This window comes from Salvelinus fontinalis, chromosome 19 (genome assembly GCF_029448725.1).
Source record: "Salvelinus fontinalis isolate EN_2023a chromosome 19, ASM2944872v1, whole genome shotgun sequence".
Classification (NCBI taxonomy): Eukaryota; Metazoa; Chordata; class Actinopteri; order Salmoniformes; family Salmonidae; genus Salvelinus; species Salvelinus fontinalis.
In genome coordinates, this window is record NC_074683.1 from 8,441,825 (window position 1) to 8,454,911 (window position 13,087).

Below are 13,087 nucleotides of genomic sequence, written 5' to 3' on the forward strand. Positions count from 1 at the left end.
CTACAAGTCATGCCTCAGATTGGAACCCCTCTAAGGAGGAGCACTGAATGTGCAACGTTAACCATTTCACAAATCACTATTTGATTTTACATGCATGCATCTTATGCGCACACACCCACACACATTCACGTGCGCACGCCCACGCACACACCCACAAACATTCACGTGCGCACGCCCACGCACACGCACACGCACACACCCACACACATTCAGACAGTTTTTACAGGCATATTTAAATTCACTGCATAACCCAAAATAAGTAAAGCTGTAGTCAGGCTTTTTTAATTTCCCCTAAAATGTAATTAATACATTTTGAAGCCAGTGGATAATTTCAATCAGTAGCCGGCTGGATGCATTCATTGTGTTTCTGAGGTGCAACAACAATTAAGTACAGTCACATAATGTTTTGAATTTGTCATATGGTGTTGTGGCCGGATACTAAAAGCCTGCTTTGGGCATTAACGTCTCATTTCATTTTCACCCTATGTTGTTCTTTTGTGATAACATTTTTATTGAGTTGAACAACAGTCAGGCAGTGTTTTTATGAATACCATCACGAGGACAGGGCAGAAGAAACAGTCTCAGTCCAGTGTCCTTTTTCTGTGGTCACTCAATCAAAGACAGCAGAATGAACTTCCTGAGAGGTAAACATAGCATGCAATTCACAGCCTTTGCCACGCATCCAAGCTCCTTTGTGGCAAGGTGATCAATTGCCTGGGGACCATCAGGGAGGTGTTTGGAGGGGGGGGGGGGGGGGGGGGGGGGGCTGGGCAACAGCTGGGGGTGTTGTGTTCTGTGACTCACTGTTAATTGACTGTGTTGAGGAGTACTGCCCAGACCGGCGGGGCCTAAGCTGGGCATTAAATCATGTGTTACCTTCCTTCCCTGTTGATTGTTGCAGGTGCAGTGGCGGAGACGGAGAGGAGGGCCATGAGCGGAATACTTAAGAGGAGGTTTGAGGAGGTGTCCTCCTCGCCATGCTCCTCGTTGCGGGAGTCTGATTACGAGGTCTCCTGCAGCGAGAGCGGGGACAGCAGCGACAGTGTCAACCCCTCGGCCTCGGGCACGTTCACCCGTGAGTCACCTGGCTCCCACACACACAAGCACACACACACACATGCACACACACACACACTGCTCTCTCCCCCTACAGTCAACGAAACACTCAAAACACTACAAAACACTCATTTTAAATGCTCAACACTGACACAGTGTCGAAAGAACGAACAAATAGCTACATTCATTGTTCATATTGTACATTAGTGAAAGAGACATTTGCTTTTTAATGAAGCATGTGTCATTCTGATGTTACTAATCCATCATAATGTTGCTTTTGTAATGGATGTTGAGTGTGTTAGGAAACGTATTGTCAATAATAACTTGTGATGACTGATATTCTGAGTTCTGAAGCAAAAAACAACCCATAGCCAGTAGGAATATAATTACGATAACACAGTTGAAGAGGAAAGAGAAAAAGCTGGATCAATCTGTGTGCTTTAACCCTGAAAGCGGCAACATATTTTTATCGCAAAGGGGGGGTCCATTTTGACCCCAAACTGGTAATGATTGCAAAGAGACACTCTCTGTCAAGCAGTAACACTTTAGATTTTATTAGGTTTTTGTAATACAAGTAAATGGTTTAATTTCTCAAAAATAAGCGTTTATGTAAAAACAATCTCACATGTATAGTCAAATTTGATGTTTGAAAACATACGTTTTTGTATGTTTACCATGCGATTAAGAGATTTTGATCCATTTCTTTCATAGCCACTTTTTATGAACATGTGTCATTTATTAATTCAGTGTGTGCTTCTGTGATACTCAGAGGCTGAGAAATTGGTGACTGAGCTAATCTGACATAACGGTAGGACCTAAGATGGCCACCAATATGGGCAATATATGGGCCTATTGATTTTTTTTATAGTGGCTGCCACGCCCCCCAGGGGCCAAATCTGGGGTGTCTCCATATCTATATATTTTCATACTGTACACTACATATACAAAAGTATGTGGACACTCCTTAAAATTCGTGGATTTGGCTATTTCAGCCACACCCGTGGCTGACGTGTATAAAATCGAGCACATATCCATGCAATCTCCATAGACAGAAATTGGCAGTAGAATGGCCTTACTAAAGAGCTCAGTGACTTTCAACGTGGGACCATCATAGGATGCCACCTGACCTCAACTCCATCGAACAGCATTGGGTTGTATTGGAACGCCGACTGCAAGCCAGGCCTAATCGCCCAACATCAGTGCCCAACCTCACTAATGCTCTTATGGCTGAATGGAAGCAAATCCCTGCAGCAATGTTCCAACATCTAGTTGAAAGCCTTCCCAGAAGAGTGGAGGATGTTATAGCATCAAAGTGGGAACAACTCCATATTAATGCCCATGGTTTTGGAATGAGATGTTTGACTAGCAGGTGTGCACATACTTTTGGTCATGTAGTGTATATCTACCTCTGTGCAAAATGTGGTGCTTTTATCACAAAGTGTTTTACTGAGTCCACATTTTCAGCTTAGCCTCGCACCACTAGTATAGAAATACAATTATTTTTCATTCCTCCATATTAACACAGAAATCCTGGTAATTTGTTTATTTTTTGTCTGAACTAGTGTCTGTGTTCTCAGCTGAGCAGCCATATGGAGGGCTGTCTCTAGCCATGTCTGAGCTGAACTAGTGTAGTGTCTGTGTTCTCAGCTGAGTAGCCATAGGGAGGACTGTCTCTAGCCATGTCTGAGCTGAACTAGTGTCTGTGTTCTCAGCTGAGCAGCCATAGGGAGGACTGTCTAGTCTCTAGCCATGTCTGAGCTGAACTAGTGTCTGTGCTCTCAGCTGAGCAGCCATAGGGAGGGCTGTCTAGTCTCTAGCCATGTCTGAACTGAACTAGTGTCTGTGTTCTCAGCTGAGCAGCCATAGGGAGGGCTGTCTAGTCTCTAGCCATGTCTGAGCTGAACAAGTGTCTGTGTTCTCAGCTGAGCAGCCATAGGGAGGGCTGTCTAGTCTCTAGCCATGTCTGAACTGAACTAGTGTAGTGTCTGTGATCTCAGCTGAGCAGCCATAGGGAGGACTGTCTAGCTTCTAGCCATGTCTGAGCTGAACTAGTGCCTGTGTTCTCAGCTAAGCAGCCTTAGGGAGGGCTGTCTCTATCCATGTCTGAGCTGAACTAGTATAGTGTCTGTGTTCTCAGCTGAGTAGCCATAGGGAGGACTGTCTCTAGCCATGTCTGAGCTGAACTAGTGTCTGTGTTCTCAGCTGAGCAGCCATAGGGAGGGCTGTCTAGTCTCTAGCCATGTCTGAGCTGAACTAGTGTCTGTGTTCTCAGCTGAGCAGCCATAAGGAGGGTTGTCTAGCCTCTAGCCATGTCTGAGCTGAACAAGTGTCTGTGTTCTCAGCTGAGCAGCCATAGGGAGGACTGTCTAGTCTCTAGCCATGTCTGAGCTGAACTTGTGTCTGTGTTCTCAGCTGAGCAGCCATAGGGAGGGCTGTCTAGTCTCTAGCCATGTCTGAGCTGAACTAGTGTCTGTGTTCTCAGCTGAGCAGCCATAGGGAGGGTTGTCTAGTCTCTAGCCATGTCTGAGCTGAACAAGTGTCTGTGTTCTCAGCTGAGCAGCCATAGGGAGGACTGTCTAGTCTCTAGCCATGTCTGAGCTGAACTAGTGTCTGTGTTCTCAGCTGAGGAGCCATAGGGAGGACTGTCTCTATCCATGTCTGAGCTGAACAAGTGTCTGTGTTCTCAGCTGAGCAGCCATAGGGAGGACTGTCTAGTCTCTAGCCATGTCTGACCTGAACTAGTGTAGTGTCTGTGATCTCAGATGAGCAGCCATAGGGAGGACTGTCTAGCCTCTAGCCATGTCTGAGCTGAACAAGTGTCTGTGTTCTCAGCTGAGCAGCCATAGGGAGGGCTGTCTAGTCTCTAGCCATGTCTGAACTGAACTAGTGTAGCGTCTGTGATCTCAGATGAGCAGCCATAGGGAGGACTGTCTAGCCTCTAGCCATGTCTGAGCTGAACTAGTGTCTGTGTTCTCAGCTAAGCAGCCTTAAGGAGGGCTGTCTCTATCCATGTCTGAGCTGAACTAGTATAGTGTCTGTGTTCTCAGCTGAGTAGCCATAGGGAGGACTGTCTCTAGCCATGTCTGAGCTGAACTAGTGTCTGTGTTCTCAGCTGAGCAGCCATAGGGAGGGCTGTCTAGTCTCTAGCCATGTCTGAGCTGAACTAGTGTCTGTGTTCTCAGCTGAGCAGCCATAAGGAGGGTTGTCTAGTCTCTAGCCATGTCTGAGCTGAACAAGTGTCTGTGTTCTCAGCTGAGCAGCCATAGGGAGGACTGTCTAATCTCTAGCCATGTCTGAGCTGAACTAGTGTCTGTGTTCTCAGCTGAGCAGCCATAGGGAGGACTGTCTAGTCTCTAGCCATGTCTGAGCTGAACTAGTGTCTGTGTTCTCAGCTGAGCAGCCATAGGGAGGACTGTCTAGTCTCTAGCCATGTCTGACCTGAACTAGTGTCTGTGTTCTCAGCTGAGCAGCCATAGGGAGGGCTGTCTAGTCTCTAGCCATGTCTGAGCTGAACTAGTGTCTGGGTTCTCAGCTGAGCAGCCATAGGGAGGACTGTCTAGTCTCTAGGCATGTCTGAGCTGAACTAGTGTCTGTGTTCTCAGCTCAGCAGCCATAGGGAGGGCTGTCTAGTCTCTAGCCATGTCTGAGCTGAACTAGTGTAGTGTCTGTGATCTCAGCTGAGCAGCCATAGGGAGGACTGTCTAGTCTCTAGCCATGTCTGAGCTGAACTAGTGTCTGTGTTCTCTGCTCAGCAGCCATAGGGAGGACTGTCTAGTCTCTAGCCATGTCTGAGTTGAACTAGTGTAGTGTCTGTGTTCTCAGCTAAGTAGCCATAGTGCGGGCTGTCTCGTCTCTAGCCACGTGCAAAGCGATTGGTGTGTCTGTCAGGCTCTCTAAGAAGCTCTCAGTCGAGTGAACCTGTTCTCTGCTCCACAGCTACTTATTGGAAAGGCTACAGCCAGTTTGGCAGGCACCACTGATGGCGCCACTGATAAAAAAGAACTGTGTATTAGATTACCTGTATCTTTCTATGGCAGATATGATGCTATTCGTAGGCAACCTACGGAAAATGTGGTGGATGGTTCCTCAGGTGACAGATCTATGTTGTGTTTGGTGACAGATGCATACAGTAACCCTGCCCTGGTTTATTATGGGTGTGAGTGACAGGGCTTCTCCCAGGGGTGTGTGTGGACCAGTGACCAGGGTACTGTTTCCCCAGGCTCCTGAGCCTTCTGTGGCAGCTGCTGCAGATAAAGGCAACCAGGCAGATGCTACTCGAAGCTTTAGTCTGCACTATGCAGCACAATACATGGCTCCCCCAGCTTCTCCCCACTAAAGAGGTGCCATAATGTATCAGGCTTGCTCCTAAAGTGTACAGTAGCATTGTTTCCTGGTGAATACAGAACAAACCTGTCTCGGGTCACGTTAGTGTTGAAGAAATAATCCAGCTCCTCTCCTGGTGTGATTGCTTTTAGTGAAGAAGCCTTGGAATTGTGAGGTCTTTGAAAAGGGCTACTATGTATTCTCAAAGATACATTTTTAGACATGGTTGTAGCAACCCTAATCGAAAATGGACAAGAAATAGTAAGAAAAACAGAGAAAAATCCAACTATGTTAGGTATCGCAAGAACAGAAGAAAAGGCACTCAATGAATGAATGAAAGATTTGTCTTTGGTTATAAAACCTGCAGACAAGGGGGGTGCTGTGGTTGTTTTAGACTAGGAAAAATATTAAGAAGTAATTCAGAGACAACTCAGCAATGAACGTTTCTATAGAAAACTGAGTGTTGATCCTACACAGGTGTTCCAAAGGGATATATGCTCTAATCTGGAGCCCTATTAAACAACCTTATCTCAAAACCTGAATATGAATATCTTTGCTGCAAATGTGCCATACGTCCATGCTTGTCACAATGTGTGGATGAAGCTCTTAATTTGGCTTTGGGGAAAACACGAGATGAACTGCTACAAAAAAGACCCACTAAAGCTAAAGAATACTCCGTAATGTTCACAACCACATATACTTTGAATTCACGAAAAGTGGGAGGTGTGGTCAAGAAACACTGGCATATTTTATCATCCGACCCAGTTTTGCTGCCTGAATTTAAAAATCCACCACTTATTGTGTATAGGAGAGGTCGCAATTTACACGATAAATTGGTTCATGCCAACTGCCAGCCAATAAAGAAAATCAGCCAGGCTCTTTTACGCCCTCTACCAAATGGTAGCTATAAATCCAGAGGATGTGCACAGTGCAACAGTATGATGAAGTGTGAATATTTCTGCCACCCACACACAGGAAAACGGTTCCAAAATAAATGACATTAATACATGTTCCACCACCCATGTTATTTACATTATTAAATGTCCATGTGGGCTGTGCTATGTCGGTTAAACCTCCCACTCTCTCAAACAGAGAATTAGTGAACATAAAAGTTCAATCAGGAGAAACGACAGGGATTATCCAGTCGCTGTACATTTTAATGACTTGAAGCATGACATTTCTACCTTTAGATTTTATGGCATAGAGAAAGTTAAGATATCAGACAGGGGAGGTGATATTAATAATACTCTGAGTAAAAGAGAATGTTTTGGGGTTTTCACCCTCTAGACATTATTTCCTAAAGGACTTAATGATGAAATTACTATGTATGTTATGTTGTGAATTTGAACATGAATTATGTGCCTATTGTAGATTACTCTGACGTTTTTCGTACGATGTACTCAATGACTAATGAAGACTTGCTATGTCTTCATTGTGGTTTTACAGACGTGTTCAATACGTCTTGTTTATACACTTTTGTAATATTTATGAAAAGCATATTGTTATATGTGGTAGCACTTGTTTGTTTTTCCTTTGCCTCCAACCCCCTTCGATGTGTGGAACGGATGTGGGTGGGGCCAGGTCTACATAAGGGTGCACATTTTTTTAAATCACAAAAGCTCTGACGAAGGCCGTGAGGCCGATACGTAAGCTTATTAAGTATCAGTGATACTATCAAGAGCAGTGTGCGGTTTCCTTTTTCCTTCATCTTGTTCAATTGTTGCCATGCACCTGCAAATAAGATTGCTCAGATGTGCGAGTGCCTTTTGAATTTAGGTATTGCAAGCTTTAAAAACAAAGAGAGCCACACACTCCGTATGTATAACCTCCCAGTAATTTATTGGGTAAGAAAAACACCAACGTTTCTGCATCACTGTGCCTTCTTCAGGGGGCAAGCTTGAAAACAACGTGGATACCCAAAACAACATTTTATAAACCTTTTTTCAAGACAATAAAGAATAATTCCAATCATGAAGCCCAGACCGGCACTCCTATGTTGTTAATGAAGACGTTGTCCTTATGGCACAGGGTGGAGAGCTGCACCAACCAGATGGTCCCCATTTGTCCTGTTTGTCTGACCTCAAGTGACCGCTGGGAAAGCGACTCTACATCCAGGCCAGGAAGGGGGATTATTTATGCTCTCAGTCTTTGCTTTCCTTTTTCCCCTCCCTCCCTCTCATAGAACTGCCCTTAAAAAGCCACAAGTAGGATCGACATGCCAAATGGCAGCGTTGGGATGATGAAACACTACTTTACTGAACTGGGTTGAGTTACAGCATGTCCTTGTTGTCTGAGAGCTAGCAAAACGACTCCTGAGGTTCTAGGGTCATGAAAAGTCAAATAAAAATAGGTATTCAAATCATGCAAATAGTAAGTAAGCACAGAATAGAAAGTTTTTTTTTATCTTGTCGTAGTATGGCTACACATCTACACCATTGAGAGCGCATCACAGACAGCAAAAACATACAACACTTTCCCATGTACACGATGCAGTTTTAAATAGGTGCATTTCCTTGAAACAGTGTTCTTGTATGCTGTAATGATGGTTAAATCTAGCTTTTTGTCGTACTGGCGGTTCCACCACATGGAACTGTTTAATCTTTCATTCATGTATGAACAAATAACCCTGCTTCCCCCTGTTATTCATGTATGAACAAATAACCCTGCTTCCCCCTGTTATTCATGTATGAACAAATAACCCTGCTTCCCCCTGTTATTCATGTATGAACAAATAACCCTGCTTCCCCTGTTATTCATGTATGAACAAATAACCCTGCTTCCCCCTGTTATTCATGTATGAACAAATAACCCTGCTTCCCCCTGTTATTCATGTATGAGTAGGCCAGCTATCACTGCTTTTTAATGTTTAATGCTCCTTTTACCGTCCACTTCTTCATTTGGTCCTCTAGCTGATTCCATACTGAAGCGAGAGAAGCGTGTGAGGACGAGGAGGGTGCACTTTGACAACGTGACGGTGTACTACTTCAGCCGGCGCCAGGGTTTCACCAGTGTGCCCAGTCAGGGAGGCAGTACGCTGGGCATGTCCAACAGACACAGCTGTGTCAGGCAGTTCTCCCTGGGAGAGTTTGCCCTGGAGCAGGAGAGGATCCACAGAGACATGCTCCGAGATCATCTGAAGGAGGAGAAAATCAACTCCATTAAACTCAAGGTATTAAAAGAAACGGAAGCTACTGAGCTAATGAAATGTACTGTACACAGGGAGATGATATAGTGCATCATGATATACAGACGGTACTAGATGCACAGTTGTGACATAGCATATCCTCGTAGAAATCCAGAACGTGTTTTCAACGGCTAACTCTGTATCCTCTTTTGAGATGCAGTATGTCATTTGTTTCGGCTGGTTGCTTACTCTTCAAACCAGACTGAATTTGATCCCCTCTCGTTCGTTTTCAGCTGACTAAGAACGGTACAGTGGAGTCGGAGGAGGCCAACACGCTCACGGCTGAGGACATCTCTGACGATGACATTGATCTGGAAAACACGGAGGTGGATGAGTACTTCTTCCTCCAGCCCCTCACCACGAAGAAGCGCCGGGCTCTGCTGCGGACCTCGGGGGTGAAGAAGATTGACGTGGAGGAGAAGCACGAGCTGCGGGCCATCCGGTTGTCCAGGGAGGACTGTGGCTGCGACTGCAGAGTGTTCTGTGACCCAGAGACATGTGCGTGCAGTGTAGCAGGAATCAAATGCCAGGTAAATCTCTGGGTAGTCTGACCCAGACATACTGACGCTGATGTATCGTTAAGTGATCAAATATTTTAGACGCTGTAGATGAAAGCACTGCATTATTGAAAAAGCATTGTATAATTACAGTTGCTTATCTGATATTGCCAAAAGGATTACACTAATTCATCTATTACATGCAAACTGCAGAATATATGGTCATATAACCCAATGTGGTCCAATCTACAGGTGGACCGCATGTCTTTTCCCTGTGGCTGTACCAAGGAGGGCTGTAGCAACGCGGCCGGCCGGGTGGAATTTAACCCCATCCGTGTACGGACCCACTTCCTGCACACCATCATGAAGCTAGAGCTGGAGAAGAGCCGCGAGCAGCAGCAGGCCTCCTCTGCCAATGGTTACCATGGCGAAAGCAACGGCCACAGCCACGGCAACCCGCTGGTCCAGACCCAACATAGTCTGGAGTACTCTCTGACAGACCCAACACTCCAACAGTCTGCCATCATGCACCTCCAGACAGCTGAAAACATGGAAGAGCCTCTAGATGATGAGGATGAGGACGATGAGGAGAATGAGGAGGATGAGGAGGACGAAGAGGACAACAGCAGTTTATGCAGCGGACTGTCTGACTCCAGCACTCGGAGCTTGGCTAACAGTGACTCTGAGGAAGAGGAGGATGAGGATGAGGAGAAGTCGGAGGACTTTGAGGATGGTGTGAGCACGCCGCCTGTGTCCCACACAGAGGTTGTCCCTCTGTCCTCTGTGTTGTGTTACTCTGATGGCACCGTGGCACAGGACAACCACATTGAAAAGCACATGAATGGAAACTCTTATTTACTCAGCTCCCAAGCCGAGTATTATCAGCAGGAGAACCCCAGTGCTGTTGCCTCTGCCAACGGGACGGCCAGCCAACCCAGTGAAACTTACGGAGAGGCCTTATCATTCCCACACCCAGTTAGCACTAGCAGCGGGGCCATGACACAAGGACCATTCAACATGGCCGCCGACAAGGCAGAGCAGTACACAGACTACCCCCAACAGGCTGAGGAACAGTACACCAATCAACACTTTACCCTGACCAACGGCAGAGCAGCAACCACTGCCATGGGCTGCTGCACACCTGACCTGGAAAACAACATGGTCCAATCTAAAGGAACATTCCCTGAGCAGCCTGGGGGCATTAGCCAGATGGAGTTCCACAACAACTACCTGAACAATAAGAGCTCCCAGAAAGGCTACGGTAGTAATGGGAAGTGTTTTGTAACAGAGCAGCCAAAGGAAGTGTCTAGTGCTAATGATTTGTCTGAAGGGCCTTCTCTAGCAGACAGTACAAAGACCTCTGCATTAGCAGAGAATCTCCCCCAGGTCGCACCAGTTTAGTGGGCCTAGCTCACCTGTCTGTAGACTTCATGTTGTCTTTTCTTAATGAACGACCCACTGGGCACAGTTCAATGTCAACTAACGTGAATTCAATGTGAAATCAACAACAAATGTTACCATGTCATTGGATTTAGGTTAAAAGCTGGGTGAAAGAGAAGACTAAATGCCCTTACATTGATTCTTTTTTGAAAATCCAATCAGTTTTCGACATTGATTCAATGTCATCGCATAGATTTTGGGGTTGAAATGACGTGGAAACAACGTTGATTCAACCAGTGTTTGGCCCGTGGGAAGGCTGACCAAGTGTTGAAGATCTTTATGGCCTTTAATTTGAACTAAACTTTCCAAGTAATTCGCAAGACCAGACATTACATTGACATTATTAAGCTAAAGGTTCCATGATGAGAAACATTTCTAATTAACCCCCTGATTTCTAATATTCTAAAGTGCAAGATGGAATCAGTCAACAAAAACTGCAAGCTATAAGCCTGTGCAATGTATCTCGTAATTTTAAAGGTAAAGATTTAAGCATATATTGTGAGTGGGACTTTTCTATGTTTGTGTCAAATGTGTAAAAAAAATATTGTCACAGTTTATTTATTGGTTCTGAAGTATATGTATACTTATGTTTTGATAACTATAAATGCATGTTCTTTTGGGTCTTTCAATGGCATTTATGAGAATTTGACCATGGTCAATTTGGGTTGATAAAATCTGTATCAATGTACTGTACAAACCTTATTATTGTGTTGTCACATCCATGCTTTTATATGGTCTGGAAAAGCTTGAAACAGACTACCACTTGTATTTATTTATTTTGAATTATAATGCCAAGAGCATCATTTCATTGGAAACATTAAAGTTAAAAGGATTCACACAGTAGATGTTTAGACTACTAATGTAGTACTTTGACAGCTCTCAAAGACCATATACAACTATCAAATATATGGGAACAACAGGACAATAATATGATCAGTAAATCATATTTCATGGGGCTTAATTTCCAATAAATATGTCATAATAAACAATACGTAACTCTTCGAAACTGGGGACAACATTTGTATTGCTGGGTTGGACAGGGAAATTATTTCAAGTACATATTTGCACAGACATTCCATTCTCTTATGACAACGGACAGTAAATACCTGAAGAGATTGTTTGTACAGATAAGAACGTTATTGTGTGACACAGAAGTGTGAAGCGCAATAATAACAGGAAATGCAAAGCAACCCTTCGAAGGTCTTAATGAAAGCCATGTCATACTCTCGAGAGCCACATCAGGCATTTAAGGTCGGACAATCAAGTAAGCCTATGATTCATATCAGCGCCAAGTTAGAGAATGACTGATCAGCCTGAGACATTGGGAGAAAAGTATGATTTGCAGAAAATCTGTAAATAACATTGAAATAACTTACAAGGCCATTGAACAGAATGCTCCAGATTTGTATTGCTACAACTGTATTAAAACGTTAGGGACAGCCTTTACAATGAAATACCAACATTCCCTCCCCATTAAAGGAGTGGGCAGCCCTGCATGTATCCCTGTCCTCTAAGTCTGCACCGTGTCTCTATTCAACCAACACTACTTGATTTGTGATTCTGCACCTGACTGAAACATAAAGTAATAATGTTACCTCACCTCATTGGCAAACAAAGTGCATCCAGCTGTCAGCCAATCAGTGCTACTGTATGGACTATACAGTAGCACTGCCAAAGTATTTAAGGGAAGGCAAGATACAGTAACATTGCATCCAATTGAGTAATTCTGCTGTGTTTATGATTTTCAGTATTTATTATGAATGATATATTGAAATGTGTATTTATTGTGCTTTACTGAACTGTCTGTATTGGATTAAAACATGTTTCTGTCTAAAATGTTGCTTGTTTCATGATGGTTGTGAGTTGTACAGCTCCATGTGCCTGATTTCATTATATCGCTTACTATAATGTGAAACAGATTACTTTTTGTACGGAATGGTATAAATGCTTCAATGTGTTTTGGTTTCTTAACGTTAGATAAAGCCAAAATGTTATGCCATTTTTTGTTGCGTTTTTGCTTTAACAATACATGACCTTTAAATAAAATGAAACCGTGTGTTGTTTTTCTTTATCCGTTTAATACGTTTAGCTTGAACAACTTTTATTTAGAAAAAGGGTACACTAAACAGCCCAGTAAGGATGGGTCAAGGATGAATTCCTTTGTGCACAGCGCCCTCTCCCGTTGAACATAAGAAATGGTGAAGAATGGTACTCATGCCATACAGCATAGGTGTGAAACTCATTCCACGGAGGGCCTGGTGTCTACGGGTTTCACGCCCTTGCAGGGGCGAAAATCTGATATCAACCTTGGAGGGGACAATTACATGAAATTTTCTCAGGAGCAATTCCTGAGGGGGACACCAAAAGTAGTGCTGTAACACATAGACTATGTTGTAATATGTTAAATGTATATTGAGGGACCATAATCACTACTACTGGATAATTGTTAGGTACAGTAGTTAACTGAAGGGTTGTCCCAACTTGTTTAAATCATTATAATACTAATAATAATAATAGTTATAGCAATGTTCCTTATCAGTGCAGTGTTCCTCTCTCTTGAAACGTTTGCAAGAGTTTGCGGTTGTAT

General features: G+C 44.0%; 1 protein-coding gene across 4 annotated transcripts in view; it reads left to right on the plus strand.

Annotated features, from left to right (window-relative positions):
- csrnp3 (cysteine-serine-rich nuclear protein 3) overlaps positions 1-12,551 on the plus strand; it is a 69,483-nt gene extending 56,932 nt beyond the window's left edge. For all 4 annotated transcript variants that reach the window (XM_055870627.1, XM_055870629.1, XM_055870628.1 and 1 more), the window contains 4 exons: positions 902-1,075; positions 8,289-8,548; positions 8,797-9,093; positions 9,313-12,551. In XM_055870627.1, the coding sequence (XP_055726602.1) occupies positions 931-1,075; positions 8,289-8,548; positions 8,797-9,093; positions 9,313-10,461 (1,851 nt within the window). In that variant the 5' untranslated portion in view covers positions 902-930 and the 3' untranslated portion in view covers positions 10,462-12,551. The remainder of the gene's footprint in view (positions 1-901; positions 1,076-8,288; positions 8,549-8,796; positions 9,094-9,312) is intronic.
- The last annotated feature ends 536 nt before the right edge of the window (positions 12,552-13,087 follow it).